The sequence below is a fragment of the Aphis gossypii genome, chromosome 1, assembly GCF_020184175.1.
Source record: "Aphis gossypii isolate Hap1 chromosome 1, ASM2018417v2, whole genome shotgun sequence".
NCBI classification, from domain to species: Eukaryota; Metazoa; Arthropoda; class Insecta; order Hemiptera; family Aphididae; genus Aphis; species Aphis gossypii.
Window position 1 is genome coordinate 8,209,460 of NC_065530.1, and position 18,263 is coordinate 8,227,722.

General features: G+C 24.7%; 1 protein-coding gene across 2 annotated transcripts in view; it reads right to left on the minus strand.

Annotated features, from left to right (window-relative positions):
* LOC114131055 (lysosome membrane protein 2-like) overlaps positions 1 to 18,263 on the minus strand; it is a 29,092-nt gene that overhangs the window by 2,612 nt on the left and 8,217 nt on the right. Inside the window, exons 2-3 of one of the 2 annotated variants that reach the window (XM_027996177.2) lie at positions 9,716 to 10,060; positions 5 to 102 (exon numbers count right to left, since the gene is read on the minus strand). In XM_027996177.2, coding sequence (XP_027851978.1) covers positions 5 to 102; positions 9,716 to 9,914 — 297 coding nt within the window. In that variant the 5' untranslated portion in view covers positions 9,915 to 10,060. Of the gene's footprint in view, positions 1 to 4; positions 103 to 9,715; positions 10,158 to 18,263 lie in introns of those variants that run through there. The other variant, XM_027996178.2, reaches the window with a different exon arrangement.

The following is an 18,263-nucleotide window of genomic DNA, read 5'->3' on the forward strand; positions in this document are numbered from 1 at the left end:
TTACCTTAAATAATTCGTTAGTATATAAATCTGTGAACCATATAAATATGGTAAGGAATAAGCTTAATATAAATCCAAGTATAAATAATATTGTACAGGAATCTGCGAAAAAAAAATTAAAAAGCACAATATTAGTAACATTAATTTGTTATTGGTTATATTGTATTCATAGGAATAATAATATACATTAAAAACAGCATAAAGAAATTATAATTGGATGTTAAATGCAAAATAGTCGTAGTAAAAGAAAGTTTTTACCAACATGAAAGTTCAAGAGTTAACAAAATGTTTTAATAAGTATAGCGCTTATACGTTTTAAGATATTTATGGATCGTTTGATTTCGTGTTGGACGGACGTTTTTAAAACATTTTGAAAGTTGTAAATTAAGATTTTAATTCAGCGATCGATAAAATCGTAGATACTTTAATTTTACACAAAATATTTCATTGGTTTTTGAGTTATCGAAACAAATTTTGTAATATTAATATAGTTATATATGATAACTATATCAATAATTGGTTTCGATAAATTTAAATCATAAATATAAATATTTAATCTAATCCCTAACAGTAATCAAAAAGTACAAACATATTTTATTATTTTACACAAGTCTTAAATAATAATCTTCGTTGGTATACAATATTATTAGTACCAAGTATGATGTCGGTATAGCTTTATACAACACCAACCATGTGATGTACAAGACATGGGCTAAAGATGATGTGGTGAAGTTGCCCGATTGGATGTTAATGGATTTGTTAATTCTCAAAAACGTAGTTGATGGAAAAGAGTTCTTTGACTACGTCAAGTTGATATTGAAAACATCTGGGATAATCATCAGTGACCAGACCCGAAAGATGGCCATGGTCTCGGCAGTTAATGTAATTGGTGGGCACCTATTTGGGAGGAGTGATGGTACATTGTTACAGCACGTGAAGATAGCATGTTACAAAGGCCACACAAGCTTTGAAGTGATCAACGAGCTACACGTGTTATTACATAAGTCAGAAGATCAAGTAAGTGATACATCTATAATAGATGTATAACGATGTTAAAATAAACCTAATTATAAATGTATTATACCATTCATTATATTTTTTTCGTACAGTTCGGGTATAATCAATGTCGAATCTACGTCTTGGACCTCGAAAGGCCGAGGATGGCGAATCACAATTTAAAAATAAATTGCTATACTTATAAATAATTCGATGGATTGATTATATTTTTTTTTTGGAGAGTATTTGAAAAATAATGAAGATGGATTTTAAAACTGAGTCCCCGACGATAGTTAAAATAAACGGGTGAGGGTAATTTCTTAACATACTTTTTTTCTTGACCATTATATTATTCAATATTATTGTTATAGTAATTTACTATAATATACGTTACAAAGTTAGAAATTTTACCTATAGGACCCGAGGCCCCTAAAACGAACGGTCTATTTTATAACCCCCGGAATCCCGCTCACCCGTCAAATCCGATGTACTAAAGTATAATCTGTCGTTCTTTTAAAAAGATCATAGGATCTACCACCCGTTATTTCGGATTTTACACGTCGCTGTGCAACGCGAATAACGAGCTCGTCTTTTGGAATTTTCATTCTGCGGCGATAGTCGAACGACACCCGTTTTAACATCGGACCGGCCAACCACGACCACTATATAGTGACCGTCGGCAGAAACGACAAGGATGACGACAACCGTCACATTGACGAGGAAACAGAAAACCCACGTGCTCCACTATACGGAGTACCATATGGTCAGACATCTGACGGCCAATCGCGGCAATCGATGACGATTCCGAGGTCGTTAGCGTTGACCATGGACGGCGGCCAAGGTGGTCAAGGCGAAGGGTATACGACTGCGTTCGATCCGGCAGAGTTCAACTTGCAACGGCAAGTCCGACAGCCGCCGACAGTGCCCAACTCAAACGTTCCGCCGACCGAGATTCGCTTGTGCGTCGTCATCCGGACAACAGTCGTACGCAGTGACGTATTTAGGGGGGTGGTAAATTTTGGAGAGAATTTTGATATAATACGGTACCTAACCTAACCTAACTTAGGTCATTTGGGCGATAAAAAAAAAGTAATGGCACTCAGATAACCTGGGGCTCAAAATTCCTAAATACGTCTCTGGTCGTACGGCTGTGCATTATTCGGATCTGAACGGCAATCGCACAGACCGCCACCACAATAATATTATTATTATTATCATCGTCATAATATTATCGGGTCTTCCGCGTACGTGACGCGGTCTGCCAGTGCCGTTGAGATTCGCAAATGTCAAGCAGAACGATAAACTCCTGTCGACAACACGCCGGAATTGGGCCGTCCACATTATCTCGTCGCCGCCTTTCGTTTTCGTCCGTGACCACCCACAACCGCTCTGTTGCTGACCGAGATTCCACCTCAGTTCGCGCGAAAAGCGACACAGTCAACACTGTTGCGGCGCTGACAACGTGTAATATAAATACGACCGGACACGATAAACTATATTTATCGTTGTGTTCACAACCAATGGTACTATTATTGCCTATATGATGAATTTTTAAATTATTTTTTTTATCGTTATATTATTTCACCAACTATTTCTACAAGACGTATTGCTTCGATTTAAATTTTATTTAATTCCCAAAACGGAAATCAAACTTATTTTTTGCAAAGGTTTGATCGACGGCCGTAAAATTACATCAGGTTTCGTAAAAATTGTTTCATAATGTATGCGAATAAAGAAAAGTGAAAAATGACAAAATAATTACCTACTACTTCTTCAAATTTACCGTAGTTGGATTACTTGACTGTTTTAAACTTAAAGACTAAAGCCTTTCGTTTCCTGACTTCCTGCTATAAAAAGTGAACGTAAATTTGGTATATTCTACGATGATAACATGTTATCTTAGTTATCGTGAATACGTGACTACGTCGAAATAATAAAAATTTATTATAGTTATTAGTTATTACTTAATACAATTTACGATGTATATTATTATTATTTCTATAGCATCAAAATTGACCTCGTTGACAAAAATAATATATCATTGTATCCTATACAATATATTAACTTTTTTTTATTATATATACAACGCTTTTTAACCACAAGGTACAAAGTACCTATAAAATAAATTAATATAGTAATTTAATAATATTTAACTTGTCATATTAGCAATTAGCCCCATAGTTTTTTCCCATTTCAATCTCAGATTATCGATGTCTAATAATTAACAAGGCGATTATGAACAATTGGATATCATAATTCATAAGGATATAGTATATAGGTACATATATGATCATGATCACATATTGAACTATTTGAACTACAAACACGATGTACCATTACGGGATTAAATATTGTACCTATTGCACGCAAATACGTGATTATTTTCACTTAGAGCATAGCATCAAATTATACATTAGAATTTAATTATTTTGCTATATTTGACAAGATTAAAAATTCGATTGATTACAAAAACAACTTGCGGCACTTAGAACTAAATCAATAATAGGTAAATTTATGTTAAGCTAATTTAATATTTTATGTGAACTATCTATATGTTATATATTTAATACTAATACTGTATGCTGTCTGGATTTTTTACTCCTAATTTACTTGTACCTAACCTTATCAACATTGCCAACTTTTGAAAACCTTAACGACCTACAAATTTTATAAAGAGAAGTTAGGAAATTGATAACTGAACACTCTTTATAAGGTGCAATCTTCAATTTTACAGCTTTATAATTTCAAGTAGCAGACTATATCTAGCTATATAGTACTTTTGGGTATCAAATTTTCAGTACTTTTCCAAATAATCAAAAAACAAAACAAAAAAAGCGAAAATAAAAATATGGAAAAATAGGGATATTTACAAATTATTAGTATCGACAAAATCGATTTTGGTTTTTATTCGTACGTAATACAAAAATGAATACATTAATAGATACTTGATATTTTCATCTAATATTCATACTAGTGTGAAATTCTTGAAAATATAGTACAAGGGTCATCATAAGTTTATAGTTATTTAAAAATATCGATAATATAATATATTTTATAAATGTTAGAAGTTCAAAAGTTAATAAAATTTGGTATTTAAACGAAAAGTAACAATGTATTATTCCTCCATCGATTTCAGATTTTTTGTAAATAAAAAAATATTGGTCATAAGAACTTGAAACTTCTTGACTCTTGTCATAACTTACGTGTACTAATTACTTTTTCTATAAATGGAATTTAAAATATATATTTAATATTTACATCACAAATCAAAACTTCATGTATGACATCATACATTTAGGTATTTTTTAGGTATTTATGTATGGTTCATCGGTATTATTATATATGAGCCAATAATAGGTATATGATATGACAATTTGTCATTGAAAATAAAATATATACATCATCAAAAGTCAAAACTATAAGAAATCAGACTACCAACTTAGTGTTATATTAATTAAATTTATATAATATACAAAATGTATTATATTATATAAACAAATATTTATATGTTTAATATTAATTTATATTATAATATTACCTACTATTGACTATCTATGAGTCATGACATTTTTTAACAGTGTACATTGTACAAGTATGTTTTATATTTAACTAGTAAGAATACTATAGGTAGATCTTTGTTGTAAAAAATAAATATTTATTAATATGGTTATAATTTTTTTTTCTTAATTAAAAGTTATTGTTGTTAATAATTATAGTGAAGTTAATCAAAAGTTAATTACGAGTAATGAAGCTCTAAAAATTATATTACCTATTTATTATAATGTTATAATTATAGCATTGCGTTCCAAGTGTTTAGTATTTACTATTTACCTACAGTAAAGTATTATTACTCATAGTCATTAATCATGGGAATTACGTATTATATATTATCTATATTATGTTTTTATACAATATATATATATATAGCACTAACCAATTTAAAATTATTTTTAATACACATAATACTATCCCAAATATATAATTGAAAATTCCGTAATATTTTAAGTTATATCTCATTGATAAGATAAAAATGCAATGAACAAATAAATAAATAAATACAATTTGAAAAAAATACATAATCATATTAGAGGAAAAAAAATAATGACATATTAATTAATTTAATCATTAATTTAATTAAAATTGAATTAAACTTCGAAAAATACCCACCATCAATAAAAGGGGTTTATAAAAGTTTCTTTAGTAATTAAAAATTAAAAACCAATTTATACAGTATACACTATTTATACGATACCTACTTATTATACTTTAGAAATAAGGCACAATAATTGTGGTCCATTTGCAATAGATAGAAATACAACATGTGTCTGGTTAATTTAGGTAATGTAGGTATTAATTTGTAGTATCACCATACTGGTAATGCATACAGCATTAATTGTTCAATCAAACTTCCATTTAACTAAATTAATAGCTGTTTTTCAACTACTTAAAATATATGAACTATAAACTAGAAATATCAATGTACCTCCTTATTATTGAATGACAAATAAAATAACAATAGTTAAATAAAATAAATTTTAAACCAGTAATCGTTTTATGGTGCCTACTTAATACGTCTTTGAATATGTATAACATTGAAACTAGACAATATATTATTTTTTATATGTATTGTATCCTTATTATTTTATCCTAAAATAGTGAAATTACTAGATTTTTTTAAGCGTAAGAATTCAAAATTTTTAAAAATGTAATACTTCAACGAAAATAAACAATTATCCATCAAATATTTTTCGGTATTTTATTAAATTTATAATTATTATGTACCTACTTAACAGATAATTAAACAAATTAACATACTTATATGATAATTGAGTATCTAATTGTATTATTCAGAATTATGTTTGAATTGTATCAATACAAATTATTCCCAATTATTGCTTTTTTATTGGGAGATTTTTTTATTGAAATTCGAAGCGATGATTAGAAATGATAGAATATCACTCCTATTCATCAATTGCCTATCATTATCAAATAATAGCTAAATAAGTACAAATATTTCTTCTATAAAAAATAATTAGTGGAAAAATATACGGTTCGTATAACATAATACCTTAACAATACCTTTAAAAAAGTAATTTAACGAATACTTGTATATTTTATGTTTTTATTATACATACTTATAAATTTAAATAATAAAAACTTAATTAGAGACTTTTAATTTTAAGTTAATTATCTTTAAAAAAAATATTTTGGTGCCGTTTGATTTAATATACACAATACACACATGCCCTAAAATTCCATTAATGGATACAAGTCATTTTAAATAACCACTAAACCACCTATATTCAACAAATAACATTTGTTTCATGTAAAAATTTTAACTTATAGATAGTGAAGTATATTTTTTGATAAACAGTTTTAAAATATTATTATAATGATTGATGTATCCTCAAATTTAAAAGGTTACTCGTATTTTTTCAGCTGTTTTCTTATAGGGCTTTTTAGAATTTTAGATTCTGAGCGGAGTGATGATTACATGATAAAATATATTTTCAAAATATTTTGATTTTTTTTTTAGCTATATACTTGTATAAATATTTGAAGTTTTCGATTTTTCCTTTAAATACCAACATTTTAGCTTAGTAAATTTTCTCGTAAATTGTTCATAGCCTATTAAAAATTTTCTAAAATATATGGTCAAAATATTTTTTAAAAACCTTTTAAGTTAGAATTTTAATAAAATACTTATAAAAATAGTAAAACAAATTACTTTAGTACAGACCATTTTCTTTTAGAATAGTTTTTTGTATGCCATTGAATACAAATTTAACACATACATTTTAGTGACTTATTTCTCAACGACGAGGTACATTTGTCATCTACTGCACAACAAAACAATTCCTACTTTCTCCTTTTTAACTTAATCGGTAAAGTTTGTTTAATTTGATAAAATGTAATTAAAATAATAATATTATGAAAAGTATTTTAAATTTTTCATAAGTCATAACTATAATTGCTTTGAAATTAAATTATTTGAAAGAATCTCTGTTTAATACATATAGCGTTATTACCTTTAAATATGACAATAGGTCAATTTATTTTAATAATATGGTATATAATATATATTGCTATTGATTAAATAATTGAATGTAATCGAAAATTGGTTAAAAATAATTAACTGGAGTTAAACACAGGTCATTTTATAAAAAATAGTTTAAAAAATTAAAAGTTATGATTTATGAACAGTTAATAACAATTAATTTATAACGAAAAATTAACTGGAGTTTAATACATGCCAATCTATGATAGTTGTTTTCTAAATTAATAATATAATAAAAAATGAATACATAATCCACAAACAATTAATTATTTAAATTGAATTTAGATCTTTGACTATGTTTTTTATAATAAAAATGAGCATGTATAGAATATATTATATTAACATATTATGTCATATTATTTTGTAAATATCTTAAAAAAAGAGCAATATTTGGTACAAATTCAAGGTTTTACATTTTTATTTGAAAAACGTAATTATTATCGTATTAACGTAGAATTGAACGTTAATAAAATTTACTATTATAGGCTATATGGTATAGAACATCATTAATTTTTCTTCAATTACTGAAGCTAATAAGTCATGACTTCTTCCAAAATCATAGGTGACCTAAAACCTTGATATGGTATATAGAACCGTACGACTGTGATATTATATAGGAGCTAATAGAATACCGGGTTATGATTTTCATTTGCTGAAAACTCAATGAACAATACTTGGGAGTTGAGATGGAATAAAACAAGAAAAACCTGCAGTGGTTTCGTAAGTATATAAGAATGGACGAAGTCCTTACTTACTATCTATACATACTTAAATTGAGTATATTATTCAGAATTATTTAAAAAATTTTAGAAGAGTGAAAAACTTGTTACCTAACGAAAGAAATTTAACGAATCGTATCATTGACACTTGAACATTTCTACTGACATTAATCTTACACCATGTAAGTTTGGCGATCGATATTTATATATCAAAATATAGACCTAGGATTGTTGAGAATTATCATTATTTTTTTTTCGAATCAAGCTAAATCATTTTAATATGCAAAATTATGAAATTATTCCAATAACGTTATAACCATTCGAAATCGATTTTAAATTCTGATTCTGAACAGAACACAATTAATGAATTAATCATACAATGATATCTGTTTTTTCCATTGGGATAACTAATAACGTTTTTAGCTATGGTACAATTTTCTTAATATTTCAACTCTTTTGAGCTATTTATAGACATTTTTAAATTTATATTGATAAGATTATTCATTCTCAATCAAAAAGCTTGTCAATTTCTCTAACAACTCAAGTTATTTTGTTGTAATTAAAAAAATGTTTTACTCACTTAAAATTTAAATGTTTTGTTAAGAGGACGCTTCAACCGAATGCATCGTCTCCGTCTTACAAACGCATAACATGACAAATTGTACGTTTAAAAGAATCTAATAACTAAGTAACTTATGAATTATAATTATTCAGTACTTTTCATTATTTATAACATTTAATTTTTTTGGTGACCTATCACCAAAAAAATTATCACGGGGAATCCATATCTTACTAGATAAAAAGTAATCAGGATAGGTAATTAAATTACTGCAGATTTTGTCCATTTATAAGTTGAATTATATTAAAAGGTAAAGAAATAATTTTAATCTATAGATTATAGTTTTCTAATCGTATTAATCATATTATACTAGGTAATTTCTAATTACTGATTACTTATTGCACTTATCGCCGATTTTTCGATATAATATATGCATATACATTACGTACATATAATTTATTGAGAAACTAACGTATATTTCCACAATTACTTAAACAATTGGAAAATATCAAAAATACTTTATTAATATACATTTTAGATTTTAAAGAATTACGAACTATTCGTAAATAGATAATATATACTACCTATACAGGTATTATGAACCAGTGATTTCAAGCTATTTTTCCAATAAAAAATTCCCACTAAATATTAATTTCAAATTTATATTGTCTAAAACTTTAAAATTTGCGATAATTTTTAAAAATGTAATCATCGTACAATTGATTTTATGTTATATGCTAACCATTAATAAAAAAACAATAATTTAAATTTTATATGACCATTTAATCAAATTACGATGAAATTTAATAATTCTACTAGTCATTACAAAATTAATAATATTAATTTCAACAAAATGTGTGATAAATTATGATTAATACATGACATTGTCTATTTATTATTTAAAATCTTTTTTATATTTATTTAGTTAAATGTTACGCAAACTAAACATTTATGTATATTCTTATAATTTTTAATTCTACGAGCTGGATCATTTTAACTTATAATTTGAAACTATTTCTATAAACTTAATGAAAAGTACTCAAAAATATTTTGAGATTGAGTAATTCAATACATGTAAGTTGTATGTGGTCGCAAATGTAAGTTGGGAAATTAGTTGTGTATTTGGGGATATCAAGCCTCTGTGTATAAACTGTTATTTTGATTTTACTAAATTACACTTGTTTATCACTTTTTACAAATATGTTTTATTTAGTCTGTTGATAAGTATTTATTGGTTATTATAAAACGTATTTTAATAATTAAAAATATTATTCATCCATCATCCATGTACATTGTACATGCTTAAAAATATATGCCTAATCGTAAACAATCTCCTTATTATGTTTGTCAAAGTAATTTGACATGGAATAATTAATTACTCACAGTTACAATTCTTGGATGGTTTGGTTTTTGAGCTATTATTGGCTAACGTTGCTGTGGTCAGAAAATGTTTCATCTTGTTTATATATCCATCCTCATCATTTGCAGCATCTTTGACCTTGGGAACTGCACTAGTAGCGACATGTTCCTCGACGCGCGTATCCACCGGCGAATATCTCGAGCTTGGTGTTTCAGTTGGCATTTCAAAACAGAATTTTTAAGTAAAAAAAAGAAACGTTTGAGAAGTGGACGAAATCACTGTTTGTGTGACTGAACTATCAGGCAGTACAGGGGCCTGTTATTGTCGAAAGTCCATTGGGTGGTCCATGTAAGCGTTATATTCAGGCACTAAACAAAAATGAAGAACTATTAAACAAGTTTAATTTTATTTCCGTTTGTCACGAAAAAGAACAATCAACACGTGTGTGTCATTTAAGGCGTTTAACCATACACTGATCGGCATCCGTGTATAGTTTATTACTCGCAGATAGTGCACGCCCCGCTATAGTTCTTATCAAGCCTGATAAAAGTTATGGTGACTCTTGAACTAACGACTCACACCACAGTTTTAATTTATCTGCTTATTTGAGGAGTTCGATATATTACGTTTTTGAATGCGTATACTGCATAAGACCAATACGTTGTATTCTAATTATTGATGATTTAATAATTCTAATTGTTTTTAATAACTAGATATATATACATAAAAATAACTTAAAATTACAACATCAAAACACTTTATACACATACTCGAATTATATAATATATAACAATTTTAACATCATGTAATTTTAAGAAATAACTGCAGGAAAGTCATTCTGAAGATTTTGCTTTGAAATTTCTTTCTACGACAGTGTCTAACAAATTTGTAATAATCATATCAGATTTTTAAAAACAGTTATAAAATCCTTTATTCTCAAAAAAAAAAATCGAAGCAATATTATAGGTATTTCAATATAAGTACTTATTCGCATTTACAAGCTTGTCTAAACGAAGCCCAAAACAATTGATAAGCAAATAACAATATTATTGTTTTATGTATGGTATGAGTGTATGACATAGTATATACGTGTATATATATTTTTTATTGAGATAAGTCTCGGAATCTGGGCCATTACTTGGTAGTTATTTACTAACATATATAAATAAATATACATATCTATAATAATTTTTATAAAATAATATTAGTACCTAATATTAAAATTAATATAATAGTGATAGTAGTGTTGATATTTTTAAATATGTGTTATACATGATATTACAATAAGTTATCTATACTAATTTCATTTACGAATTTTAGGATTTAACAATAAATTAACATGAAATATTATATACAAGGTATTTCAACGAAATTGACATAGAATTTAAATCATCTAAAAAAAAATAAGTTAATTCTTCATTTTGAAAAATTACTCGTATATCAAAACATATAGATGCACATTACATTTTATTTTTATTTAATACTGCCTTTAAGAATAAATATCTGAGTTCAATGTTTAATCAATGCTATTTTATTGTTTTTTGAATAATAATACTTAAGACATTAGTTAGGTAATAAAGTGTCTCCGGTACTAATTATCAACTTACAATAAAATAAGTCGGTAATTTTTTTATGTAATTAAATTCTATAAATTCTACTTAAAACGATTTTGGAGGATTTTTTTAGAATTACGACCTAGGTACCTATGTATACAAAATAAAATTATCCTCGTGGCCATGCCTAACACTATATATTATATAACTCATCTTAAGAATTATAGGTAATATCATATAGATTATTTTAGAGAAAATATAACCAAGTATGTAAATATAAATATAATATTATATATAATGAAACATTTTTTTTTAATATTGGCGACGTTTTAATTACCCTATGGGGCTTACCATAAAAAGGATTCATTATATATTTATATATTATATACCTATTTAATTCAAAACAGTAAATTACTTTAGATACAAAATGTTGTTTATCATTTACTGTTTATTTTTTATTTTTACTTTAATTATTACTTAGTATTACTTATTAGTTTTTACCGACGCAATATTTGGTTCTAATCCAATATTGCATAATTAGCTATGCATTTTCGTAGGTCACCTATAATAATATTTTAAACAGTATTATATTTATATAACTATATTGTATTAAAACTGTACGAAGTTCGAATTTATACATTTTTCTCAATATTATTAATATTGACCTAAATCATTAATATTAGTATTATCATTAAATTATCATTAAGTTATATCTTCTAACTAGACCTTGATTTAAGTTAATAATTACCTACATAAACATAATTATTTAATCATGATCGTCTATACTATAAAAAAAAAGTATCATTCATAACCGTCTAGGTATCTAGTATCTACTGATATCTGTGTACAGCGCTATAAAATTTAATCAAAATTCGCTGCAGTGTAAATAATAGTTTAAGACAGTTTAATAATTAAAATGAGTAGTAGTAAAAGATGATTATTTCTGTCTATCCTAACTAAATTCAATCACGATTTGAAAACAACGCACAATTCGTTCTAAATTTAGTAATATGACACATCATTTGAGGTGCCAACAAGGGAGTTTAATTGCCAAGTTTAAAAAAAAAAAACAAAAAGACTAAAATAAAAAATGCCAAAACACCTAGAATGTGATTACACTGGTAAGATGTCACGGCCACAACTTAAAAACGGTTGCAATCTGAGAGTGAAGTACAATCTTGGAGGACGTTTAAAGTGAGATTAGTTTCGAAGTATGAAATTCAACAAATTAGTTTTATTGATAAAATTATTATTTAAGTTTTTAATGAGATTGAATTCTTTAAAAATTATACAGGAAATAAAACACATTTTCATTGTTAACATTAACTTACTTTATAGTTATTAATATTTCACTATATTTGAAAGTTCTAATACCTATCAATTAAGTATTCTGTATCCAATATCCATAGTGCATAAGTACTACAAAAATATGGTACACATACGTTTTTAAATATTTATTCTCATAAAATATAGGTGTATTAATTTTAATAAATTTACTCATAATGCATTAGTCCTTACATTAAGTTATGAATAATTTAAATATACAAAATATCAACTCAGAGTAAAATAATACCATTATAATACATATTATACTATATACTTACTATATTTTATATCAAAAATATAAATGTATAGAATAATATTTTATCATAATTTTGAATATAATTATTATTATTTTTTAAAGTTTAATAATTTTAAATTTATTAATATAATGTAATAAATCATTATAATCACATTGTTTGTATCCATATGATAAGCCATAAAATGTAGATTTGATAAAAAACAAAACATACCTATATTAAACTATAGTTCTTAATATTTTATATTTATTAACATAGCTATATAAAAAATATAAATTGAAGATCTCAAAACCAAATAAATTAAATATTGGCAGATAAATAAATACTTTTTTCCACTTATGCATTTATATCTAATTATTATAATTATAATTTTCTTATGATATTGATTTTACGCTTTGACATCTGGGGCCATTGGTCCATTTAAAATAATTAAATGTCATCCGATTAATTACATTTATTATAATAGGTACATATAAGAATCAATTCATTATTTAAAACAACTAATAATAACAGAAACTTGACTTTTGGTAAAGCATAATATTTAAAGAAAAAAAACTAACATGTTTAAAACGTCTGTAATTAATATTTTTTAAATATTAAAAATTACTTGATGATAAATCATTATTTGACGTATGAATATCCAATGTCTTTAACATCTTAACTTCAAATTTTCATGAAAATATTTATACAATATATCGATCAAATTTTTTCTAAGGTAAAGAAAATGTAAGAAGAACATTTTATTAATTTTTCAAATCGTAGGTATGAATATTAAAAATAAGTGGACAAGTGAGTAGCGCTCTGCTATAGGTTATATTATATATAATTATAAACGAAAAAAAAAAATTAAATGGAAACAGTCTATCAGCCTATATCATTAAGTATTTAATATAATGTTATGGTTTTTTCTATATTTCTTTTAGATAAAGTAATCTATTTTACTGTTAGTAATGCATGTATAAAATATAATAATATATGTAAAGTTTTATGTCCTCATGAATATTGTTTTTAACGAAATAATAATGAATATCGTTATTTATAATTTAAATAAGTAATTTCAATCAAATTTAAACTTAAAATGTTAAACATATTTATATATATATTAGTTTTGTAGAATTCAGTATGAATTATTTATAAAAACTTTGTATTAAATTTTCAAGCATTTTTACCAAGAGTTTTTTTTTTATCAATATTTATAAAAAAAAAAATTTGATTGGAGCATTTTATATGTTTTAAAAAAAAACAAATCATCTTGAAGATTTTAAGTATCTATAGTTATTTGTTTTCGAATTGTACCAAAAAAAAAAAAATCGAATTTTGAAAAGTGGATTTGTAAAAAATGTTTTTTTTTTGTGTTGGTTATATTAATCCAATTTGCTATTTAAAATCACCCACAAAGTTAAAAATTGAAGCATGTTTTTGGTTAATTTTCATGTATAGATACAAACACACATATTGTAAATGTAATACATTTATTGCTCAATTCAGAAACCAAAAAGTTTAACAGTCAACAGAAAACATAAATGGGGTCTTAAAACGAAATGCATTTCTTTTAATTAATTTGTTACGGTATAAAATTAGATTTTGTTTTATAAAAAAACTATAAGAAAAAAATCCGACCAAATTAAAATCGTAAAATATATACATTATACATGGACGAAATATTTCAATGGACAAAACTGATTTCTTGACTAAATAGTCTTGCAGACAAAATGAATTGGACACATGTCTCTTAGAAACCAATTGTAAGCCATTAATAAATGAGTTCAGGGGACACGAGTTTAATGTTTGAATTGGTAGAACCTATATGATCATAATAAAATGCCACTAAATTATCTTTTATCTTTTATTGCTTACTGGATCTTTTATTGATTCGTCTAGAATTATTATAGTTTCATTATCTGTGCTTTAAAAATACTATTAGAAGCAAATTACCCTAAGTCAGTTTTAATAAATGAAACATTAATTATATTTTTTATATAACAGGTATTTTCCTATAATTTGTTGGTTATAAACTTAATTTTAAAAATATCTAGAAGTATTGTGATTCAATTTTCTAATAATCAAATAAAATATATAAAATTTTAATATACGTACTAATTAGCGAAAATCTTTAATAAAGCGCAATACGTAATATGATAATTTACAATACATTGTAATTCGTCATTCATTTCGGAGAAACGCAAATATATTGTGTTATCAGTTATCTTCTGAACTGCAGAACTAAAACTCCAAGTAGTTTGTACATAACAGGATATGGATGTACACGAATTTAATCGTATAACCAAGCTTGTGAATTTGTAGCTAAATACATTTTTTGATGTCTAAAAATTAATAAGTCATGAATTTCTGATTCAAAGCTTGAATTATGTAATAATAATAAATTCTATTTTTAGAAATAGAATTAATTAAATATTTTTTTGTAAAATTATATGCAAATCACTCATGAACATCAAAAATACGGTTTATTATTTTTGATATAAGACTCAATACTTTTTATATCTTAAAAACTGATTATTCAAGCAATTAAAAAAAACGTAATGCGCATTTTAAAAATTTTTAGTGCAAGGGCATTACATCACATACAATTATACAAAACAGCCAACAGGGTGAGCTTTTTGGTATTAAATATTATTTACTTTAATACATTTATTGTTTACTGCGCTGAAATTAAATGTCTTATTAAAAATAATCTTAAGTTGTCAATTATAAAATGATTAACTGGTTAATAAAATTTAATTTTAATACTTTTTTATTTCTTAAAATTATAAATTTATAGTAGTTATAGGGTATATTATTTAATATATTTCATTAAATATATGCACATATAAATAGATTATAACTTATCAGATCCATTGATTAGTATGCTTGATATTGAATATTATTGTATTATAATTCAGTTTGGGAAACTTTGTATCATTTGTTTGTTTTTTTAAAGTGGAATTAAAATATTCTTAATAAAATATAAATTTATTTTGTGAAAAGGTGAAATTAATTACAAAGTTTTATTTTACATATTTTGAGTACACTTTTAAGCATTTTTAATAATTATTAGTACCTATTACTAATAGGTATCATATTCTTTTATATTTTCATATAAGTACTTTATAGTTTCCTTTGTTTTTTTTTTTTATAATCTTAGCTGCATATTTTAGAGAAATTTTGGTAATTTTAATTATTCATTACATATTACAAAGATATTTAAAGTAATAATTTTAAATCTCTGGTTATAATATATTAAACAATATGGATTTTATTAATGGACTAGTGTGTGTACTGATGCAGTGTACATTTGTTAAAGCTTAAAATATAATACTTTGATGTTATTATTGTTTTTAAACATAGTTATAATTATAAATTGCTTAATCTTAAATAGGTAACCTTTGTGTTTAAAAGCAATTATAGTATATAAATTATTCCTATATACGTTTAGTGCTATACTTATAATATGTTTACGAATGAATTTATCATTAAATTGAAAGACGTATAACGTATTTGAGTATTGCGTAATTGTTCATTGAAGAACGTAAAGAAAAATTAACTGTAACTAAAGATAAGACTAGTAAAATATTTTTAAAAGGAAAAAAATAAAAATTTACTATAAACAATGATAGAAAACCTATTTTTACAGCAATATAACACCATAAGTTGTAACTAAACTAAGATAAAAAGACTAATAATGTAATTGAGGAACCCTAACCTACCTATAAACCATTTAGGTAATTACCAACTGATTAAATCACAGGTTTTGAATAATTTAAAATTTACTTAATACTATAGACATATTTCTTACACTTAATTTAAATAATTTTTTTACTTGTAATAATAATAATTGTATGTTTGTGTTCATTTATTTACTAGGCAAATGATACCATGGTTTAAATAGTACCTAACTATTAATGATATAATTGATACTTTGATAATAGGTATATTATAATATACATGTATATGAATTACATTACATAATTTGTATAAACTGATAAATTATTAATAATAGTGTTATATATAATTCAGGTTTTAACTTGCATTTTTTTATAATTACAATTTAGAAGTTTAATTAATTATTTCATAACTCAATTACAAATTAAATACATCAGTACTAAATATATTGTTTTAACTATACTACAATTTTTATAACGAATATATTATATTTTTAGACTTTATTATGTTTAAAAATATAATGTTAACTGATCATTTTTATATGAAATAAACATTTACTTACCAATTTTAATAATTTCATTATTATTTACCTCGAAAATATTATAAATAATCAAAATACATAAATATAGTTTTTGAATTATTTATTAAAATAATAGGTACAGCTTAATCCTACTTATTATTTATTATACTTTTATCAATACTTATTACTCGGTGATTTTATTAAAACGATAGTTATGAAAACGATAATTTGATTAACTTTGATATCGTGCTGGGGAAATATATATATATTGATAAATTAATATCGATATGTAATAACCCACGATTCCTTCCTATTTGAAATTAAATGTATAAGAAAGGTTAGATTTACCAAAATATATTCAAACTTAATAACATTTTTAATAAAATTAGTCATGACTTCAGACATGTTTATGTAATATGCATAAGTATAATATATATATATATATATATAATTCTATAGTAGTATAAAGTGTCCGCGTTTCGCACTGTAATACACAACAGTACAAAGTGACCTAGAACTTTAATATTATGTACCTATTTAGGTATTTAAAAATATAATATTAACATTAATGTTTATAAATTTAATTTTTAATATAGGTACATACGAGTATTCCAACTTCTAAGAAAAGATTTCAAATTAATTAAAAATTTACTATAATTATAATTATCTTATTGAGTTGCTTGTGTATCTAATACAACAATAGGATAACAATTATTAAATATTAAAAATACTGTGTGTCAATCTTATTTTATATATTTTTCAACTGTGTATACTATATAGATAACACTAATATAAATATTGGCTGAAAATTTCAGGTATTTACAGTGATTCATTTTTGAGTACCAAACATATAAAAAAATCGATTTTGTCGAAAACTGTTTTTGCGTAATTTTTGTTTTTTTTTCCCAATTTTTTTGAAAACTACTAGAAAAAGAAAATGTTTACATTTTATCTGTATAACGCATCAAGTATATTCTCTTTGCTATTGGAAACCACCCTCGAAATATAAAATTAAAGCATTATTTCGACAAGTTTAGCTGTACACAAATTCACACAAAAATAAAACACATCATTGTAAAATCAATAGGTAAATTCATCACTTCGTTCAGAATCTAAAATTATAATATTATATGAACATTGAACAATAATAATTTTGTACAAAAATAATAATAATTTACCAAGTAATTTAATGTGAAATATTGCATATATTTTCCTTTAGCCAGTTTTTTGAAATCGGGAACTCGTGGAGAACAGCTTA